At 36.5% G+C, this 23,331-nt stretch overlaps 1 protein-coding gene across 1 annotated transcript in view; it reads left to right on the top strand.

The window, feature by feature from the left end:
* Positions 1-23,331, top strand: part of ADK (adenosine kinase) — a 291,725-nt gene that overhangs the window by 193,595 nt on the left and 74,799 nt on the right. Inside the window, exon 6 of the mRNA XM_009641995.2 lies at positions 10,043-10,213. Within this exon, the coding sequence (XP_009640290.1) occupies positions 10,043-10,213 (171 nt within the window). The remainder of the gene's footprint in view (positions 1-10,042; positions 10,214-23,331) is intronic.

Here is a 23,331-nt window from a genome sequence, read left to right as displayed (position 1 = left end):
GCCATAGGCTGACCACCTAACTTGATATTTTATTGATCTAAAACTGTTCTTAAAAATATTACACATTTTGATTAAATGGAAAAAACCATTTGCTTGCTCTTATTTCCTGTATCTGTAGTCTGATTTTCTGTGCAGGTGGGCAAATAATGTGACAGGAGTAGAGTCATTTTCAAGTAGGGAAGTATGGAAAATGTTCAGTAGAAAACTAAAACTTATTTAGAATATTCAAGCATCTTAAATAGCAGTGCAAATTGAAGCCCCTACTGAAACCTGCTACTCCCACAATAATATGACATACCACCCACCGCATACAGAAAATAGCATCTTGGCAGAGAAGTTTCCCCTCGGGTTGTTAAGATCTGGAAGTCAAAGACTACCAGCGCTCTCCCTGGCTGCAGTAGCCGTACAGTCACTGGGTTTCCAAGGTGTGAGCTCATGAGTTCATTAGAAACAGGAACTTAATGTAAGTATTATTTGGCTCTAAAAGGCTAATAGTTAGGGGTATCCCCCCTACCCTTCGAATCTGAAGAAAGTACTCATTCAGACTATAATAATTAATGCTAAGCACTTGCATAGCTGGTTGTATTCAGTGTTCTACAGACAATTATTATTACCCAAATTAATTTAAGTGAAAGTATCTTTGTTTGGAGTTTAGTAACTGTCCACAATTCAACTATATTTCTTAATAATTATTAAAATTAGCATAGGTCCTGACCCTCATTTATTTGTGTGCTCAGAAACAAAGTACTGCAACAGTCTTTATATAATGAAAATTAAAAGGCCAAGCAATAACTTTAATGTTCTTTTAAATAATTAATTTTAATGTGTGGAAGTGTGAGCAATAAATGTTTTACTGTAAAACTTGATGTGGTAATTAATCCAAGTGATTAGGACCTAATTGCATGCTCATAGTAAATGTTATATTTGCTGTGAAAGAAGTTTTTTTGGAATTGTGGTTCTGGGGCTAGAGTTGTGAGAAGAGTAATATTTAAAAGGAAATGTTAACGCACTTACTTTTAAACTTGGTAAGCCAGAAATTGAAAGAAATACATCCTTTATTATTTTGCCAATTACTTTTTTAGTTGTTCTGAGCATTTTGTTTTACTGTGCACTTAACTTTAGGCAATAGCGGTGCTTACATTAAATTAAATATATCATATGGATACGTAGGCTGTTTAGAGTCAGCTAGCAAATACCTTGGGGAGTGGGTATTTTGGTTTATTAATAATTTACACCTTAATTTGCAAATAGAAAAAGTCCTGTTATTCCATAAAACTTGTCATTACCTTAATGCAAAGGATAAGTCATCTTGTGAACAGTGTTAGTTTCAGGTGTACTGGTAGCGCTTTGGATAGCCCTGTTGCACACCAAATGAATTCAGATTTCCACTCAAGCTTTAGAGCTGCTCTAGACTTTCACTGATATAATTTATGGAGTTTGGATCCTTGGTTTTTTGTTGTGGTTTTTTTTTTTTCCCCAGCAAAATTACATTTTGTAAATACACTGCATGCTTCTGTGGTTCTGAATAGAGCTCTGTTTTACCCATGGTGAGTCTGCTTTACTTAAATAGACTCAGTTAAAGGATGAGTTAGCATTTCAATAGTGTAATAAGCTTCAGAAATCTTTTGTTACCTCTTGATCATTTCTTTTTTTCTCTTCGTACCTACCATGCTACAGTATCGGCGTAGTCTTTCTGATGATACGATCTTTATTAGTGAAATAATATGCCCTTACTTTGGGGCTCTTGAAATATGTTCTAACTATGATGGTAATGACTTTGATTAATATTTAATCCCTGTGCTGCTATGTTCTTGTAATTTACAAGATCTCAAAGGTAGTTGGGGGGAGGGAAGAAAGGTTTCTGCTTAAGTGTTTCAGTATGAGAGTGCTTAGATAAAAACATACCTGTTTTATCATACCTTCTATCTGTTTTCTAACCTGAATTTAAGTGAAACCTTTCATAGCATGACCACATTGTTGACAGGGAAATCCGTAAGGTATAGAAGTTATGCTGGAGTTGACTTATTTCTCATGGCCTTGGAGTCATTCCTGTATTTGTTTCTCTTACGTAACAGTGGCTTTCCTCTGCATCACCTGGGAATCCTGGCGCTCTGAGGGCGCAGGTAGGGCTGGATATGCTAGTATAGAGCGGTTGGTGAGGAATTATATTTTTTTCCTTTTTTTATGAGCAGGGGAACTAATATTTATAAACACAGCAGGGCAAGCCCAGATTAGTTCCCCCTCCCCTCCAAAAGTCACAATATTTGTGTGTATAGTCATATAACCAAAAAGTCACTTGCATGTGCACAGCAGAATACTTTTTTATTCTTTTCAGGCCACAGAATATTAAAGACAAAATTCTTAAGTAAGCAGTACTGATATGCAAGCTTTGAACAGTTCTCCACAAGATTTTGTACAACCATATCAAATAATCTGCATTTTTACAAGCTCTTTTGACACCCTGTCAGTCAGTGCTGATGCCTAATACACTGATGGTCAGTCAGTCTTTCAGTCTTTGAGTGTTTTACCTGTGTTTATAAAACAAAGCATTGTAATGGTATAAGCACATTTTTAATTCAAAAGATACTTGTATTTGTTCTGTTCTTGTTCAAGGCTATTTGAATAAACAAGGAATTGTTTTACATGTGTGCTTGTAGAGCTTTCAATGAGGATTAACTGTCTGGAGAATTAGAGATTCTCTATGCATTTGTAGTTACATAGATTCTCTCAATTTACTAATATACTGTAAATATTATGTACACATCAAACTTGAATGAATTCAACATATGGTTGATGTTTACATAACTAATGAGATGCCAAATTATATTAATGTAACTAGCCATACACAAAAAAGCGAATTTGCACAATTATCAAGGGCCTAAATCAGCCTACCTTGTTCTTTACTTCCTGAAATGCGTATTTGCCAGGACAGGGACCCTGGGATTGTGCTCAAAATTGTGGAAATTAAGATTGAAAATCAATTATCTCATTGTTCCAAATATGATAAATAACATAATTACCAATTTTGAGACTTCTGGTTATTGTTTCATTAAACAATAATTGGTATTTCTGGGTGTACTTTTTGGTCTAAACACAACATTATCCTCATATTAATAGATGAACCGGTTAGGCAAACCTAGTGAGTTATTTTAGAAGGATGAAAGGTGAAAGAAACAGTTTCTCTATTTAATCAACAATTTAACAAAAATTTTAAGATATATTGCTTTCTCGGTAAGGATTAAATTGGTTTTCAATGAAGGAAGAGTGTAGCAAAGTGGATTTGGGATACTAAGAGAAAAGAAGAAAAGTGGCTTGTTCTTTATCATAGCTTGCTTGATTTGCAGCTTATATTTTATTGATGGTAATACCCTGTACTTTATAATACCTTTCAACACAGAATTTCAGTCATTTCAGTAATGTTAAGTAATTAAACCTCCCACTGGTTCTGCCAATGGAGGTGTATTTATCATTATAACTATTTTGCAAGTGGGTAAACAGAGGCAAAAAAGGTTGAATTACTTAATCAAAGTAATAAAACCTCTAGGCTCCCATCTCCCAGATGATGTTTAATACTTCCTCCAAAATTTTTCTTATAAATTCAGTATAAATAAGAATAGACATCTCACTCCCTGAGCTTAATAAACTCATGTAAAACTGTATGCTGAACTTTAGAGAGAACATAGAGATTTTTTGCTTCCTCACAGAGAAGCAGGCCTTAGGGAGCTATGTCAAACCATCATCTTAAGATCTTAATACATCTTGCCAAAATGAGCTTAACTAACTTTGTAGTTTCCAGGGAAATAGAAGAATTTTTTTATTTGGGATGGCAATTCCCCACATCAAAATTAGGTGTATTACTGCTCTCTTGCACGGGTGTGTACACCTCAACCTCACTGTTCTCATCCATACACTCTGTGAATAGACATCTCATAACTAAAGTCACACAATTATTTTGTTCTCAATAGGGCTTGGAGGAACTTCCTGGAGAGTGCTTAATTTTATCAATAGTAATCAGAATTGACAAATATTTCCAAATTGGTTAAAACTAAAAAGACAATGCTAATATATGCATAAAATAATTATTTTCTTTAACATATAATGTCAAATACTGGAGGTTTTCTGCTACTGTTGTAATCTGATAGATACTAATATGGCAGCAATCAGAGTTCACTTCAGCAACAAAGAAGCTGTTCAAGTCTGAAAGCAATCCTCTCCTCCTGACATGTTGGCACCATCATAGAGGAAAATGTCACGGTCAATATAAGCACGTTTACTGACAGTTAGGGTTTTTCCTATGTTACTGAAAACTGTTTGAAACTTGGCTTTTATCAAAACCAGAAACACTGGCCACTCAGAATGATAAAACAATAGTTTACAGCTTAGTCATTTTCCAGTTATAAAGCAATACTTTCATAAAAATAAACAATGCATACAGGAACAAGCCAAAACAATTACTCAGAGAAATTGTTGCATTCTTGCTGTCCTTGCTTTCTGATTTAAAACAACTGTCTCCAGTAGGAACTGGACGAAAAGCAGCGGGTTTTGTTTCATTAAGTAACCACTTGCTGATCACTACGAGATAAAATACAGTTCCAAAATGCAATTGATACTGTGTAGGTACTTTCAAAGTTCCTAAATGACCTATCACATGGCGAACAAGTACAGAGATTAAAATAACTTTTCACATATTTCACTAATTTACAGGCTGAACATTTCTCAAGTGGATAGTTATAGAGAGCTTTTGTGCATCCTAGAGAAAGTAAAAAATTACTTAAAGCACAAACACCTTCATTAATAAAGGTCATGTTGTTTATTTAATTTGTGGGGTTTTGTTAATTATTTCTGGAGGTTTTTTCCACATCGTGAGCATCTTACTATCTCTCTCACTTGATACTATTCTGTCATATCTCAGTAAGGAAAATAATTTAACAAATAATTTCAAGCACGAAGAAGTTGAAAGTATAAATGCTCAAAACTCAGAGGAAGGGGTAAGGGGTCAATAAGTCTGCTAACTTCACAGCATTGCACATGCCAGGTATTGTGCTCAGATACTTCAGTGTTAAAGATAGTTTTAAAATTGTCCTCTCTCTTTTAAACTCACATAAGTACTAAAACAGATGAAGAGCTTTTGCTCTAACTTTCCAAGAAGATTTCTTCTGGTTCCTATTCTGAAGGAAGAGGATTTCATTGCCTTGTCTCGCAGTGGGTGGAACATGGACTGCACCCATGCTTTGTGCAGAGGACTTTTGTCTTTCAGTCTCTTCTGGTTGTAAGGGCACCTGGAAGCCTTGTGTAAGTTCTTCTGTCTGGAGCCGTTGCCTAGTGGTTCATTCTCCATCCCAAGAACTGCCATGTGTTGCAGCTTCACTCCTTCCAAATCCTGATACTTCTGCTAGACTGCAGCAGATGAGACTGATGGCAGAGCAGAGCCGAGGGGAGTCTCTTCTGCCTGAGTGTGGGGCTTGAAGTTCTCTTTGTGTACAGAACATAGGAAACTTAACCAGGTCCAAAATCTCTGACTTGGTTACGTCTGTCGTTTAGCAGAGCAAGTTCTTTTGGCACCTTAGCAGTCTCATTCTTTTACTGGAACTGCCAGCATACTTGAAGTTAGATGATTTCTGTAGGGCTTTACTGAATCACAGCATTTATCAAGACTGTCACTACGTAACTGTCGAACTTTGTATGTGCCTGAAAAATTCCACCCTATAGATGGATGAGAGTGTGATGTCGTCATAATTGCATTTTTATGTAAATGCTTGCTATAAAATAATTTTGGATTAAATGATGTGTTCTTTTCATGTTGGCAGAATATAATTTGTCTTAAATGGCAGCAGACTGTTGTATATGTATTTCTGAAAGTTAAATATTTTGATTCACACTTGCGACTTATTGATTTTATATTGTTACCGAATGGCATTTTAAAATCAGCTCAGAATACCATGGTTCAAAATCCTGTCACTCACATGATAAAGATATTTTCATGTAAACCCACTCTTCAAATGGGATTGGCAAGGAAAGAAGAAGAGCTAGAAAGAAGAGAGGGCAAATGGATTTCAGTGGGTAGTAGGTTTGAGAACAATCCTGATTTTTATTATCTATGTATGTTCTTATGCAGACATCACTTCTGTGCTATTAATAATAGATCCAGAACTGCAAAGCTGGTCTGGATTTGTCTAAATGTGCACTAGCTCACAGATTTCAGTTTTGGCTTTAAGGGAATACTCACTGGCATAAAAAAAAAAAAAAAATGTTCATCCTTGTTGTGCAAACATTACTTGTATGTAATCCAGATGAATTCAGTGCGAGCACATTACTTCATGTGAACAAATGACAGCAAGACTTCTCAGTTTGGACAGAACACCTGATACAGAATTACTTTCACCAAAGCCAGAGTTGTTCTGGCTTCATGAGGTCCTTCAACACTCTCTGATTTTGTGTTGCTGACACTTTTGACACCTTTAATTTGCTGCCCTCACATCTGCTATAGCTAGTGCTGTATGAGCTTAGTGTAGGTCAGAAGAAACCTTTGGGTCTGTGTGTGATAAAAATAAGAGAGATGACTGCAAAGACAAATTGCTTTTGTGTAAACCTACCAAATCTTCCCAGTAATGCTGGTGTCTATAGAAAAGAGACTTGAGTGTAAAGAAGACTATCCTATATTCACAGTACCCTTGACATATTTTAAAAGGTGCATCAAAGAATTCCTGAATATTGTAAAAGTGAGATTAATGTAATATTCTCTCTTGACTTTGTCTACTGTGGTCATGTGCACCATAGTATTGAATTTTAAAAGCTCTTAAGTTCCAAACAAGCTACTGTATCTCCCATAGGCACGTGTCTGCAATACACAAATGTGTTTTTCTTATTTCTTCTTTTTTGTTTCTCTTTCTTGCACAAGGAAAAAGTTTTTCTCCACCAAAGGACTGTATTTAAACAGAGGATTGCTTACAGTGCATAGGAAGAGTATTGCTGTGTTTTATGCATGTATGCATACAAACATGCCTATAAATAATTCAGTCTGTCACCCTGTTTTCCTGGTGTATGTACTAGTTCAGCCTTGCTCTCTGGCTTGTGGTACGGTACAATGGTACCTTCCTCCTGGCATAGAGAAGAGGCTCATTACATATCAAGCAGCAGAAAATAGTGGCACATCATGAAGCAGTAGCATCTGGTATACTCAGTCTCAATCAGTGCACGCCAAAGGAATACTGTGTGCTGCTAGTATGTCTGATAGCCTTTAATGTTCAATAGGTTTTCTTAGTACGATAGCACTGCCCTTTGCTTTCTCTGAATGCACTGTCCAGTTATCATATGTCCTTGTATGGGCAACATTCTTTCGCAAAGATAGATACATACACGGAAATTTCATTTCATACACAGCGTAAGTTTCCCAGGCTATTGGAATTTCTGTGTATTAACTAAGTGTGTCATCCTTTGATTACAGATATTTTCCTCATAGTTGTTTTAAGATACGTTTGGGGGTTGAGGATATGGAATATCTTCTGAGGGGCCTCTTCACCTTCTTGTTAGCGGGAATAGAACTTCTTACTCGTGAAATACAAAGTCTGTTATACCAGTGATACTGAGGTATGCTTAGTCTTACACTCAAAGCTGATGTTGGCTAACAGTTAATCGTTAGAGTAGGTAGGAGTGGTTGACTTGGGCATTCCTCTGTATACATCTGGACCAAAAGCCGGGGCAGCTGCAAGAGCATGTGGGCTGTGGTTCCGAGGAAGCCACAGAGTGAATTTGTTGTGAATCCCAGTGAGATATAAGAAAACCTGTTTGGTTTAGTGGAGTTAATTCCTGTACAAAGTTGTAGCATGCTGCAATAGCGTGGTCTGTGGCTTATCTAGTTGTAATTCAAATTTAGGAAATTTAGGAAGCTGGGTTCCTGTAACTATACTGGCCATAGCTGTAATTGGAATTCCACTAAAAATAGAGACAAACTCAATTTAAATGCTTAAGGAGGGGGGTCTAAAGAGGTTTCTTTAAACCCAAATCTGTTCAGTTCAGATTTTATACATTTTCTTCCTGCGTAGTTTCCGTCGTGTGAATTGTACTGCTACAACTTTTTTTTATCACTGCAACTTTTTTTCCCAAAGAAATGTTACACTTGGCAAAGTTTTAACAAGAGTTCTCATATACACAGCTCTTAATTTCTAGATGTTTTAATGTCAAAGTTATTTAAATAAAAATATAAAAAAACTCTTGGAAGAATGAAATTAAATGGCAGAAGTGATTTTTAGGAAACCCAGAAGACAGAGCTGTAGCCTTTGAGAGTTCCTGGCCTTTACTTTGCAGGATCTGAAAAGCAAGCTCTCCTATCAGCATCTCAGTACTTTTGTGTTGCCTTTCCAAGGAAAAGGGAGTTGGATGCAGGCCTGAGTTAGATCTCACGGGGATAGTGTTCTGTACCTTAAATTACAATCAGATGTATTTTAGTTCAGATGAAGTTTTCAGCCTAAAATTGGTAAGAAGCCTAATTATTTGACCAGGTTACTATTTACGTAGACCACTGTATAGCAATCTGTGATTTATCCACAGCTGGCAACATGTTAGCCTTGAAAGGTTTTTATTTTGTGTTTGGAACAGTTTTTAAAAAATCTGACTCTGTTCATTAAATGAAAAACTAAAAGATGGTAGAGATTGCTATGGAGACAAGATGTTATATAAACTGTTCATTTTAATTCTTCAGAATGTAAAAATAGCAAAGAAGCTTGGATGTTTACAGGCTTCCAGTCGTTCAAGGTACTGAGTAACTCCACAAGATGCAAAGCATTCTTGTGCCCTTTGGACTTCTATTGTCATGTAGCGAATCGTGCCCAGATTTTGAAATCAATCATGTATTTGTTAAACTGGAGACCGTGGAGTAAGGAGAAATAAATAGAAAGACTTTCTAAGTAGTCTTTAATCTGTAGACTCTTCATTACATTATTTTTTCCAGTGAGTAGAATGCCGAAGATGATCTGTTAGCTGAAGTATGCAGGATAAAAATACAGATATTCTGTGATCCAAAGACATTATAATATGGATAAAAAATGGAAAATAAGACTGTTTCACTATTATACCTTTTCAAGTGTCATGGTGGTGATGTTACAGATAGGACTGAGATGGTGGTTTATTGATCAGAACCCTCTCAAAGTTGTTACTGTGCCTTAAACATTATCTCTGGCCTTAAATTTAACACTTGCTGCTCTGCTTGAAAATGACTATTACTCACTGAGGTTTAGGATGATAAAAATTAAGTATACAAAATTTATTTTAATTAATGTAAAGACTAAGCCTTTGTCTAATTAGTAGATTGATGAAACTGTAGGGGATCTTTCCATGACTCCTGGAACACATGTGGTTGAGGTAACCACCTGTAATGCTAAATTCAAAATGGCAGCCTTGAAATGCTCTTCATAGAGGGTTGAAATCAGCATTCACAGTTTAGTAGACAAATAGTGATTTCTGGTTGAGTTCTGTTTCTTTGTTTCACAGTTGTTACTTGAATGTTCAAATTCAGAATAAAGAATGATAGTTGGGGGGGGATAAAATATATGTGCAGAAATGTGAAAACCCCTAGGTTTTTCCTGCAGAACAATAACAGCTACTACAGTGACAGCATACTCAACAGCTTTATTATAAACAAGGTAATAATTTTTCAGGCAAGGGATTTCATTAATCTCCTAGCTGTGTATAGAGCCATCATACTGGACTTTGGAATTAAGCAGCACGGTCTGATTGACTCTATTACTAAAAAGGGGCGTTTAGAATTATAATCTATCACCTTTTAAAATACAAACATTAGTCTTAGCTGCCATGGGGAAGTGTACTACATGGAACGCAGTGGTAGGGAGGGCTGTGATTCTAGGCATATGCAGATTCTTTGTCACCTCCATAATACTGTAATGGAAAGGCAGTATTTTCCGGAAGTTTTTATTTGTGCATGTGTATGACAAAGGTGGGTTGGGGGAGCCCTTCTAGAAGCAGCATACTTCATGTGGTTCCTAATACGAAATTACTAACGTCCGTTGATTTGTTTGGATGCTTGCAGGGATTCTTCCTGACGGTGTCACCAGAAGCAGTATTAAAAGTGGCTGCTCAGGCTTCTGCAAACAACAAGATCTTCAGCTTGAATCTTTCTGCACCATTTATTAGCCAGTTCTACAAAGAGCCTATGATGAAAGTCATGCCTTATGTTGACGTCCTTTTTGGAAATGAGACGGTGAGTCTTATGAAAGTAATTGAAGTATTTGTATCTCTTGCACCTAGCCACTTGTGTCTAGGAGCCTGCTTCCTGGTTCTCCGTTATTTACAAAGAGAGGCTGACCATGTGAAGTGTCACTAGAAAATGAAATCCACAGTCACAGGCCTGTAATATTTCAGTAGATGACAAAGATGTCACTTGACCTGTTAGAGGTTTACAACTTGCTCATTCTAGGGTAGAGACACATGAACAAGTTATTCCAGGTTAAAAGAGGAAATATCCAACATGTTGGCTGCTTTGCAATAGCGTCCATGTGCATGATGTGCTCATCCAGAAGTTAACTCTCTGCTGGAAGAAAACATATGAAGGGCACTGCAGAGCTGCTGAGGTTCTGTAACTTGTTTCCATACCCGTACTGCTCCTATTGATAGCATTTTCTGTGATGAAGATGACTCTTTGGGGAGAAGTGGGAGGAGAAAACCAAGAAACAGTTAATTGGTTTAGAAGGTTCTCACTGATTTTATGGTAGATTGACTGGCAACCTATCTAAGGAAAGCTTATCTTTGCTATGTAACAGTTGGCAAACAGATTGCATGAAATTCTGCCTGGAAGTCCATGGTAATAGACCAAATGAATTTAGATTTCACTCATTGTAGTGCTATCAATTTTTTATTTTTTTTCCACTTCAGAAAGTGCTCTTAAATATTTATTAGTTTGCTAAGCAGAAAAAGGTTAAAAAAAGCCTTGGAAAGCGTGACACACCTAAATCAAGTGTGGGCTTGTCTCTCAAGATAACTGCATTAGTACAGGGAAATTATGGAAAAACAACTTATTCCTCTCAGTGTTTATTCCTGATTGTGACACAGGGAGTTGCACCAACACAAGTCAGTTTTTATACTCTTGTCCACATGTCCACATTAGGGGCTAGCTTTGTTACAGATATAGGACTTAAAAAAAAAAAAAAGGTATTTTTAAAATGAAGAAAATTGCAATGTTCTTTATGCAAGAGGTTAAGGAAAACCTTTTAGCTATAGTTAACGATACAGAAGTATTTTCCAGACATTTTGCTGCTATTGCCAACTGTTACCTTTATTGTCTTTCACAGTACAGTCCTCACAAAGAGTCTACTGAATATTTTGAATTAATAGCAGTATAATATCAACAAAAAAATCTTGTGAAATTTCACAAATTAAGTAATACCAAGTCTAGTCAATGTTTAGGTTGAAGGGCTTTGTAGAAACTTCTGGGATTAAACCTTGCTGGTCTTTTATATAAATAGTGCCCATTGACCTATTAGGAGAGTTCAGATCACAGTGGTTCATTAGGTGCTGTTTTTCAGAAGGTAAAACATAGGTTGTTACTTTTTTATATATTCACACACTTTATAAACAGCAGTCCACTATACTGGCGACATTTTCATAGAAATAATACCTTAATTTCCCCGGCCATTTCAGTTTGCTGTGGTGTTATTCACCTGCTGTCCTAAAATATTGTATAGGACTGTTGTGTGTATGAGAGTTGAAAGACTCCCTGCATTTTCTGTGTATAATTTCTGAAGTATTTTGGTCTTTCAGTGTAGAAGATATTATTTAAACTTAAGTGATCGCCCTTAAACTTGGCAGTACGGTATACATATACACACTTCAGAGTACCAGTCTCTTACACTTTGTTACTTATACTGATCAGTTGAAACCCTGGTCATTTTTTAGTGTCTGCTTTCTGCTATCTGAGCTGGCCGTTGCTGCTTTTGAGTTGCTGAAATGCTATTTACAGTGGTTTATTCTCCCGTCTTTCTGTGTGACTTGAAACCACGCTCTTGGCATGGTGTACTTCTAGTTTTTAGTAGCTGCTGTATCTTGTGATTGTCAGAATTTCTGCTCTGCTCTCTGCATATGGTTTGTGGTAAAGTGTAGTTGCAAAACTCAAGAGAAGCTCATTCTGACATGTTCTGCCTTCTAGTAGCTTCCTTTTTTTTTTTTTTTTTTTTGTTTCTCCTATATTCATTTAATCTACAAGTACTTTCAGGATTTTTTTGTGTTTATGTATTCCTTGATGGGCAGTGAACCACTTCAGCTAGCCAACACCAAATTTTTGCCCATTTAGTGTGATTTCCTTCTGTTACATTTCCCATCAGTTTTGCTAGTTTAGTTAAATACGGCAAGTGCGTAAGTTAACATATAAGCAAGGCATACTAAGTGGTGTGGTTGTTACATTATTAGTACAAACAATACTCTCAGACACGATTTTTATTCTTCCCTATATTTATCTTCACATTATAGACCAATACAATTTTATTGTTAAGCACTGAGCTGTTTATTTTTTGAGTAATACAAAAACATCCAAGAGCAGCAAAATTCCAAATTGCTGCCATTCCTAAACTAAAAACAATTGGTAAAGTGATTTTAAATTACATCTTCTACTTAAAAATTTACATCTGAATGGAGATTGGTTATTTCAAGTTTCAGCCAGATGGTAATTAAAATGGGCAAGTTATAAACCTCTCGGAATAAATGTTCTAGTTTAGAATGTAAATGCCAGCATACCCTTAACTGCAGTGGAGGCACTGAATGCTGTGATAACAACTCAGTACATATATCGGGCTCAGCATAAGCTCAGTGACCACTGGTGTTTTGATAATTTGTTTAAATCCTTTTTATAACTAGCCAAACATCTTGTCTTGCATTTTTGATACTTATTAACTGTACTTCATATAATAAATTTAGTACAGAACATTCAGAATAGGAATAATTATATGTTCATTGCTGCTAACCAATTAGGGCCATTCTGCAGTCATTATCTAGCAATACATGACTGGAGAACTTGATTATTGTCATTGCTTTTAATTTTTATTAAATTAAGGTTTTTTTAATAGTGTCATTTTGCAAATGGTTCTTAGCAATAATACCTTCCAAGCTACCATAATCACTGGATAATTAACCTGCCAGGATTAAGCACACTCTACTTTGCCTCAGGATGCTTAACTCTCAAATAAGGTCAATTATCTCCTGATGATAACTGCTTTGTCACAAGTTGCTGCTTAATTCATCTGTAAAAGCTCACCTTAGAATACGTATTTTACAACTCAAAGTAACTTTCAGTAACAGAATGGTCAAAAGAGTGAAAGGTTTTAAAATTAGGTCTCTACACACAGTTGTGGAATGTTTCCTACACAGCAGTTATACTAGGAAAGTAAAGGAGCCTAAATTTGCATATATTTCTTTCCCAGACCTCTTTCTGCTTTCCCAGGTAGGGCTAAAGCTTCATGTCTCTGATATACTTGAGCCATCAAAGTCAGTAATGGGCACAGGAATCTGAACTCAATTTCCAGTCTCCCCAAAGGATGTGAGTTACAACGGCACCTCCTCAGGGAAGGAGGTACTTCTGGGGGCAATGGTCGGTCTATTTTGGGCCATGCAGCTGGATTGCAGTTTCTTTTCCATGGAGGTCTTCAGAACACAAGGGACACTACAAAGCTTTCACATGATTCATCCCTCCGTATGGCAGTCATTCATGACTCAGAGGAATATTTATTAAGATACTGATGTGGTAAAGATCTTCTGGGTTCTCTTCCTATGTGTAGGCAGGACATCTCTGAGAAATTTTAGAATTTAGAAACTTCAGAATCACAGATGTGCTGAGCTCCTCATCTATTTGCTTTACAACAAAAACCATAACCAAACGATATAGCTTGCAGTATACAGTGTACAGCAATCAGTAAAAGTTGAGGAGGTCATGTAGAAGAGAAATCGTGGATTTTTCTAAAGCACAAATATATTAAAGAAAACTGAGATAAGAATTATTCTTGGAAATTAGATCCTCTTCCTCTCTAGTGTAAAGAGCTGTTACTTCTAAACACCCAGTCTCTGAACAAATTAATTACAGGATTGTAAGCTGAAGTTCTGTAAAGACAGATGCTTCTGCAAGCTCATCGGGAAATTGATGCTGGTGTGACAGCAAAAGTGCTGAAAAGAAAGAAGGTTGTGTGCAAGACTTCTGTGTTTTAAAAAGCAATTACAGTAGCTTTAGTGGTGGTTCTGGAGTTATGAATCCTGAGCTTTAAAAAGATGGGTGCCTTTGTATGCACTAAGATACGAAACGTGTCTTGTCATCATTTCATCTTACAATTATACCAAAATGGTACACTGTGCCTCCTTAATTTAAAATATTTTCAAGTGAGGTATCAAATACTAACATAAACACCCCTACAAATGCAGGGGGTTTGGACACAGCCTGTAAGAACCTTTATAAGCCTTTATAAAGGCAATGACATGGAAATTTAACTCTTTAATGACATGGAAAATTCTCTTTAATGGCAAGGAAAAACAGTAAATCTAAAACTGATAACAGTGGTTAACATGCTCCTGATTCTGAACTTGCGGTCAGTCTGTAGTTTTGTGCTTATTTTAGCCAGGGGAATGAATGGAAATGCTGCTAATTTTTCTGGCATAAAGCTGCGTTCAGTGCACTAGGATTTACACCTAAATGACAGTTTCCAAACAAATTGGTCTATTCCCTTTCTGTAACCTATAACGCATGTTTATAAACAACTTTTAGTCCATATACTTTGATATATTACATTAAGATGTGACACTGTGGACAACCTTCAGTCTCAGCTGCAAATTTCCTCTTCTGGATTATCACCTGGGACCAGACTGATACCTGCAGGCTTAGGAATCTGCCCACAGCTCCCAAGAATCTTGAATGAGACATAATCACTTTTGTAAGATAAATGAGCCTCCTGGTGATTCTTTTTAAACTAGTGTGCATTCATAGTGGCATAACTGAATTGATCTGAATTTACACCACTGTAATTGCCACTGTTTATAGAGCTAGGAGATAGTATTCCACACTGCCTGAATGGGGAGGGAAGAGACAGGAGAAAATCAGGTTGCAGATGTAATTTGGTGTGTGGAGGAAGGGAAATACATTTCAACTTTCAATAAATAATGAAAGGGAGACAAACATTTCAGTTTGTTCCTCTGGATCAGATGGGGCCAAGAAGTAAGGAACATAGCAAAGGATGGCTGGTCATGCCATAAATGTCACCAAATTGTTGTTTCTGTTTGAGGTATTTTCAAGTAAGCATTTAAAATTATTTTTTGAATATTTGAAATTATTAACAGAAGGCAAATACAAGATCTTATTTGAAACTGGGTACTTGAAGAGGCTCATTTTACTGTACTGCTAACTTGCATGTACATTATGTAAAGAGACCTTAAGAGACCTTGATTCTTTTTAGCTTACTGGAACTGATCCACATTGAGGGGTTATTTTCAGTCAGTGGTTGTTTGCAAGCTATCTTCCTTACGAGTTCAACCTTTACCTTCAGCTTCTGTGTCTTTATTCACTTTGAATTAAGTTTCAGAAACATTAATCATCTTAAATGAAATTAAGTGGGGTGTCAGTGTTTTGCATTTCAATTCATATGCTGGTATTTTCCTTTTCGTTATGCTTTGAGAAGTTCTCAGAGACTTGCCCCACAGGTGAGGGTAATTATCTTCATTTCGTAGGCTGAGTGAGAGACCGAGGTTTGCACAGTCCCCTACAGGGAGTCTGCGGTTAAGTTAAAAATTGTAGTCAGATATTCTGACCCAGTTTATTAAATACACATGGGAAAAGATTTTGTAAGGAGACATCTTCTCTTCTATTTTAACAGGTAGAGGTTTTTAAGGTCAGCTGCTGCTGGTGTTTGCTTTTCTAAACTGCAGTAAACAGATAGCAATTTCTTTTTATAAATCCTACATTTGAGATTGCTGCAAAGTCTTTGAAGAAAGCCTGGGAATTAAAAATTGTAATTTTGAATGGAGGAAAAATAAATATTATTTTTCTTTGATGTCTTTGTAGAATTTTGACACTTATTTCCTGGTGCAGGTGTTGTGTTTTCAATTATAGGAAAGCTCTGACATTGTAATATTGCTGCTTAATTCATAGAATTAACTTTCTCAGTATTGGAATATCTAGTAAATTGTGGCCAACTGAAAAATGAGAGGGTCTCTAGCACAAGGGAGGTTGATAATGTCAATGGCATGTTGTAAAGACATGCTGTGGGAAGGATGCTGAAACAGCCCAAGGCTATTGCAGCTGCAGATACTGAAACTGCCTTTCCCTCTCCTCTCTCTCTCCCCCCCCCTCCCCGTGAACTGCAGTGGCTCTCTAAGATGAAATGCTTTTAAATCATTTCCCAACCTTGCAGCCGTCTTTGATAAAAGCCCTGTTATCTGAAATGATATGAATCACTGTGGAGTTAATCATACCTTATACAACAACATATTTTGTTGTGATTCATTCTGTTTCAATTAATCATCTTATTTATCTACATTGTCTCAACTGCTGCACTGAAATTCATGAGTAATAAGCAAGTAATTATTTTAGTATAGTTTACCTAGTACATTATGAATGAAAGGAAAATTGAGAGCCAAGTATTTAAATTGATATTTAGTGCTGCTTTCAGCTAATGTCTAGCTATTTAAGCAATTTAAGAATCCTGTCTCAAAAATGGCTTTCTTTTTTCCTGTTATGGAAAACAAGCAGGTATTTAGAAAAGAAGCATATACTTTACAACAGGCTTCACTTCTTAAAACTAGAAATATTTTCTGCTAGTCTCTCAGAATGCTTAGGGATATTTATCCTTCCTTATGCTATGCACTGTTGAGATACTTTTAAGATTACAAATACCAGTTAGAACGCAGCACAAGACAGAACATGTCCTGTGAGGAGGGAAGGCAGATTTCTCCGTATTTCAGCAGCTTGTGTTTTACTGACGATGATTGATAACGCTTTTCACTTTGTAGCACTTCCCAGAGCATCTCGTAACACTTCATAAACATTAAGGCTCAGAATAAACCCATAAGGTGAGTGTGTAGTCTTGTCTCGGTTTTACAGGTGGACAATTGAGAGGTTACTTGCCCAAGGTCATACAGCACGAGCAGAGCCAGGAACAAGCAAAACTGAGTTCGAACTTTTTTCTTCAGTCAGTGTCTGCAATGTTGTCAGCTGCTGGATACATTTAGGACAAAACTCACCTGACTGGAGGAAAAGACCTGCAGAATTTGGCTTTCAGTTTTCAGTGTAATATTAATATATGTCTCTGAAAGCCTTTTAAAAGTGAACTGCATGTGCATTTTCAATAACCAGTACTAGGGCAAATACGTATAAGATATAATACAAATATATAATGCAAGAGCTGCAAGAATAAGCATATGAATAAAATTTAGTTATATGATTGGTAAGAAACAGAATGAAGGCAGAAATGTTCACAAAAACTTCTTTAAGTCAGTGTAAAACCAGAACAATTCAGTTTCACAGAGATATTTGCAGATAACAATGCAGGTAAAACATAGGTTTCAGTGCAGGTTTTGTTTTCCACTCCAGCTAAGGCCCATTCCATGCCTCCACACTTCAAGCAGTTGCTGATGCAGAGCAGTGTTAGATCATGCTAAAGCCTTTTACACCAGCACCTACTGGGGATTCTCCCCCTGTTACAGTCCTTACAGTGAATGGTAAGGCCACAGTTCTGTGTTATCCCCATGGATAACATCCAAATGTGAGCTGATACCTTTCTCACCTGCCCTTATCACATAGTCTCATCTGCCCCCTTTAGTCAGGCTTAGCAATTCTATGTCCATAGCAAGAGTAATTTCTGTGGGCCAGGTTGCTGTTGAATCACTGGGCCGGTCCAGCTTTCCCAGGCAACAGGATCACTAGATCTGACTAGACGAGAGGGTAATGCATGGTGGGACAGAGGACTTTGGAAGAGAAAGCCTGATAACCTCTCTGTTTCATCTGATCTAAACAGTCTATATTGTTAGCGTCTCCCAAGCTACATAGCAAAGAAACACAGTTAAGTACGTTGTTTGATTTAAATATTTTATTTCTGTAAAAAGGATATTGCTGTAAATACTATATTAATCCTGACTTATAAATGCAGCCACTCAATACAGTTTTATCTGCAGGTATTTAGTTGAATGTTGTTATGCATGGATAAGTTCAGGTATTAGCTGTAAAGTTGTTGGACAGAGTTTTTATATAAAAGAGCTTGTATTTACCTAAGGAGTGTGTATTGATGCTTCCTTTGTTTATACATTTGAGTCTGAACCAAGTGTACTTGAAAGAGAAGAAAAGGGAGGGATAGTCAAGGAGCCGATAGTAAGCTTGTGATGATGTTCAAAACCCACTGATAGTGTATTGTGGAGAAGTCCTGGAGGCTGCTTTAAACTAAATTGCTCTAAATTTTTCAAGAAAATATGCAATATAATGCAATATAATGTAATAAATACAGAGACAAAAAGTAGATGTTTTTCAGTCTGTATGAGTGCAAATGTTTTAGTAATTACTTCCATACTGAAGCTGCTTAAAGAAAAATACATACAAAATGCAAACATGTAGTTGTACAAAAGTAAGTTGAAACTCCTTTAGAATGGCTTTTGATTTTTATTTTTAAAACTTTTATAAGAGTTAATCTTGAAAACATAATTTGGGGGTTTTGGAACAGACTTGACAATATCTATTACGTTAACATATTTTTCTGTACTCTTACATAGCACTATTTTTTCATAACTACAGTTTCAACCTTGTTTCTTTTCTCATGTTATCTTTATCAACACCTTCTTTCACCCTGCTTATTTAGCTCAAATAATATTTCTATTCTGTCAAGAGAGTTTCACATCTGATTACAAATTTATTAAGTAGTTTCATTTTTCCGACTTTCTTCAACAAAAAGCAGCAAAACTAGGCATTTGAACCCCCTCTTCTTTCCAACTAGTTATATAATCTGCTGTCACTGGGATTCCTACTGTTTGTAGATTTGATAGGAATAAATGTAACCCGCTGATGTTTCCTTAAGACTACTGAAAAAGTGCTGTGTATAAGTAAACAATGCAAAAAGATTTTTCCTTCATGTATTGACATATAGGTTGAATGTATTTAGAACTGAATTCTGCTAAATTATTATTGATGAAAATCTATGTTTTAATTTTTAACTAGAATTTGTAGTTAAGACATTAGAATTGATAATATTGGGCATTTTCATTGATTAAATTTATTAATTATACGATTAAAACATAATTTTTCCTCCTATAAATGGCATTAAAAGGAAAGCTAAACATGCACTATATTATGAAGCATACATAAAGGGCCATAAATATATGTAAGGGTTGAAAAAATATATTAGTTTCTAAATAATTTTTCAAAAAGTTGTCAAAAAGTTAGGAAAGGAGCTTGGAAAAGGAATAGAAAAAAATACAGTTGCAGCATACCTAATTACCTGACAGATAGATAAAAGCATCCATGGTTTTCCCAAAGGAATCAAGTGATCTCTAAAACCTTAGCTTATTTATAAGTGTAAGCCACCCCATTTACAACAGCCTTTGGGTGATAATTTTGAAGCTACATTAAAGTGTTTCCTTAAGCAGTATTTTGAGGTTAATGGTCATATTTTGACTTACAATACCATTTGTTTAAATATTGACTTCCCAAGGAAGCAACATGGAGAAATTGCTTTGCTATAGGTTTATGTTCTAAGTTAACAGAACTCATCTCTCCTAGTCATTACACTTTTTCTTTTTTCTTTTTTTTTTTTTTTTAATTCTCCACAGAAATGACCCACTAAACCTTTACTTTAGTAGAAGTACTGCTGACACATGTGATATGTAACAATATCAAAATGTTGCTCATTAAGTCCTCAGACCCTCTATTTGACACCTCAAGACCAGCAACATAGGCAGTCACATTAGGGACACGTGCATGTATCAGTCAGTTTGCTTTCCATGCTAAAGTAGTTTCCAGGTGAAGGAGCTTTCCTCTAGAAGAAAGAATTGTATCAGTCTAATGGCTGGGATGGTAGAAATTTTGAAATATATAAATCTGTCTGTTTCTTGGTTATGTTTCTAGCTGTGTACTCTGAATTTGAAACTCGACCAACTATTGTATTCATCATTCTTGAGTTACTTCTTTCAGAGGCAGCAGTTTCATAAGCAGAAAGTTTTTTCTTTCCAACACAGCTAAGGAGAAGGACTTCCTCGCCACCCTTACAAAAGGAAGTGGCCATCAGTACCTGCTTTTTGTCTGAGCCTTAGAGCTCGGAGCCAGCTGGTTCTCCCCGCTATGTTAACACCATGGGCTGTCCTTGTCAATAAGCAAAAAGCTTTTGCATTTGAGAAACTCACTTGAAAGCAACGGGAGTGTGATACACATTCCAATGGAAGACCCTTAGGATCTCCAACTAATCCCTCCTTAGTGATACTTTTCAAACTGTCCTGCTGTTATCAAGGTACAGCCCTGCTAGTTTGAATAGGCTATCTGAGGATGTTCCAAAAATTTCGGGAGTTAGATTGACGGATCTTGATTCAAGGGAAACTCATTGTTTTTACTGAGAAATTCTGCTTCTTCATTTTGATATTACTGTCCTTTGAGTCTAAGCCAGTCTGCAGGTGCCAGTCAACAGCATGCTTACTTCTCTTTCTCTGTGGCTGTCCTTCTGAAGGATGCTATTTTTGTAATTCTGAGAGGCCAAACTATTAGCAGTATCTTTGGTTCCTGGCAGGTAAGAGACCTCACAGAATTAGGTCCTCTTTAGGATCTCTTTTAACAAAGTGTCTTTCTGCTCTGGAAGTCCTCTGAGAGACCAGGGCATTTTTATCTTGTCTAGTCAGACCGTTGACCTCTCCAGGTTGTGCAGCATTTCTTTCTTTTCTAAAAGAACTTAAATTTTCATGAGAAATAAAGTTGTAGCCATAAATTGTGGTGGTCTTGCAGTTCTGATTGGTATGACCTTCCTCCATCTGGAAAAATATCTGAAATTTCATGGAGCTGCAGGTATCTTTCACCATCGGTTCACCGGAAGGTTTTTCTTAGCTTCCTTTGAAACATGTATGACGTGTGTGGATGGGCAGTCAGATGGTTTTAACATACACAATATTTAATATATATGTAATTTTGGAGCAGCTATGATTAACGTGTCTTTTTCCTCTCGTTGGAATTTCTACTAGACCAGTAGATACATCTGTGAGTGGTCTTGGAGGTATGCCAGTTTCAGATAAATGGATCAGTCAATTTAAATTCTGCACATATAGTTGCCAAACACTATGCATTTGATTTGAACATCAAAGTAAATGCCAGATTTGGATGGAGTTGCATCTTGGTATATGTGAATTACGATAATGAGTCAAACTACTGAATCTAACTGCTCAAAAAAAGAACACTCATCATCTGGAACCAAATTCATTTCTTCTGGAATCTAAACTGGTGAAAAGAACTGAAGAAGTACATAGCCTTGTGCTGGCCAGTTGTAGCCCATCTCTGAATATGCATTATCTGAGAGGCAGGTGGACATACATATGAGTATTCTAAAGGGTAGCACTGGTGGGAGGTGGGCCCATTATTTAGAGCACACCATGGAAACTACAAGTTTCAGGAGTCCATATTAACTTCACTTGCAGATGAGTTTCTGAATATTTCAAACAAGGACTTGGTGCCCTAGGATGAGTGGTGCATGTATATATTTCAGGTAGATCAAGCTAAAATCAAGATCAAAGTGTTTAGTGTGTTATCATCTTCAGCTGTGTTCTTGGGATAAATTTTAAGCTGGCATGGAAGTGACAATGTAAGTCACCCCAAAGTTATCTTTTCATTTATGGTAAAGATATTAAGTATTTTAGGGAGGGGTCTTCCTTGTAACAGACTTTATTCAAAGCATACATATTCATTTTGCACCTCTTCCGTTGGAGTTGTTTCTGTAGGAAGTTAAATGTCAATTATCTCTTTTTAACCAGTCTTCACCTCTACTATTCTTAATTACGAGTTTCACTTTATTGTTATTTGGAACTTAAAAAATACTGCAACAAAAAAATAATAGAAGTTGGTTACTTTGGCAGGCATTTGGACAGACCTAGAGTGAGAAAAGAATATGTAATAGGTCAATGAGGAATGTTATCAGACCAGGAAGATGCTTAATTCAGGAGGAGGTTCTGCAGACATACTTTCTGGTGGCTGTTATTTAAGGTAACAATTTTTAGTATAGTAACTCATGTAATGAAACACAAAGCAAACCCTGTAATTTTTCTATTTCAGAATCTATAGGTTCAATGATACAGATATGATTTTGAGTGTTAGGTGCATGGGGAGAATTGGATAACTAGACAATATGGCTATCCATAGTAAATATCCATTAACACCTATTTTTCAAGGTAACAGCCAACTCTTTGATGAGAGTTTAAAGGAAACCAGGCTGCTCTATAAACTTTCTGTTTCCTTCAGTTTTCTTTGTAACACTTTTCCAAAGAGGGTCCTGTACTAGGTAGATTGCTGATCTGATCCATTATGGCCAGTCCTGTGGTCCTTGAACAAAGATGTTACTTTCAAGAAAAGATGAGACAGATAAATAGAACTCTCTCATTTTACAATTTATACAACATTTGGAAAGTGTTCTAATTTTTTTTTTTTTAATTAGAATTGAACAACTGTTTTCAGTGCTACTGTTTTGTTCATCTGTTAATAAGACCTCTTGCAATAAATCCTTGTTCAGGATAATAAGAAAAATTATGCTTCATATAGATAAAATTCTGAAGATTAGATTTGAAATATATCCAACTCCTCCTGCAAACTCTTTGAAATGTAACTAATTTTGTCTATACTAATCTGTCCAAACCATGTTACTAATTTAAATCAAGAGCATAACAAGTTATGATGCTTACCTTTTCATAACGTTTCCTTAACTACTTTTTTTTTTTGTTGTATACTTCTTGCATTCCATTGTCATGGTTTGTCACACTCAGCAACTAAACCCCCCACAGCCGCTCACTCACTCTCCCCCCGTGGGATGGGGAGAGAACCAGAAGAGTAAAAGTGAAAAAACTCATGGGCTGAGATAAAGACAGGTTAATGGATAAAGCAAAAGCTGTGCATGCAAGCAAAGCAGAACAAGGAATTCTTTGGACTACTTCCCATGGGCAGGCAGGTGTTCAGCCATTTCCAGGAAAGCAGGGCTCCATCATGCCTAAGGGTGACTTGGGAAGACAAGCGCCATCTCTCCGGACATCCCTCTCTTCCTTCTTCTTCCCCCAGCTGTATATGCTGAGCATGACGTCATATGGTGTGGGCTACCCCTTGGGTCAGCTGGGGGCAGCTGTCCTACTGTGCCA

Source organism: Egretta garzetta, unplaced genomic scaffold, assembly GCF_000687185.1.
Source record: "Egretta garzetta isolate BGI_Z169 unplaced genomic scaffold, ASM68718v1 scaffold56, whole genome shotgun sequence".
Lineage (NCBI taxonomy): Eukaryota > Metazoa > Chordata > Aves > Pelecaniformes > Ardeidae > Egretta > Egretta garzetta.
The sequence above is the reverse complement of the archived record's forward strand: the minus strand, read 5'-3'. Positions and strand labels throughout refer to the sequence as shown.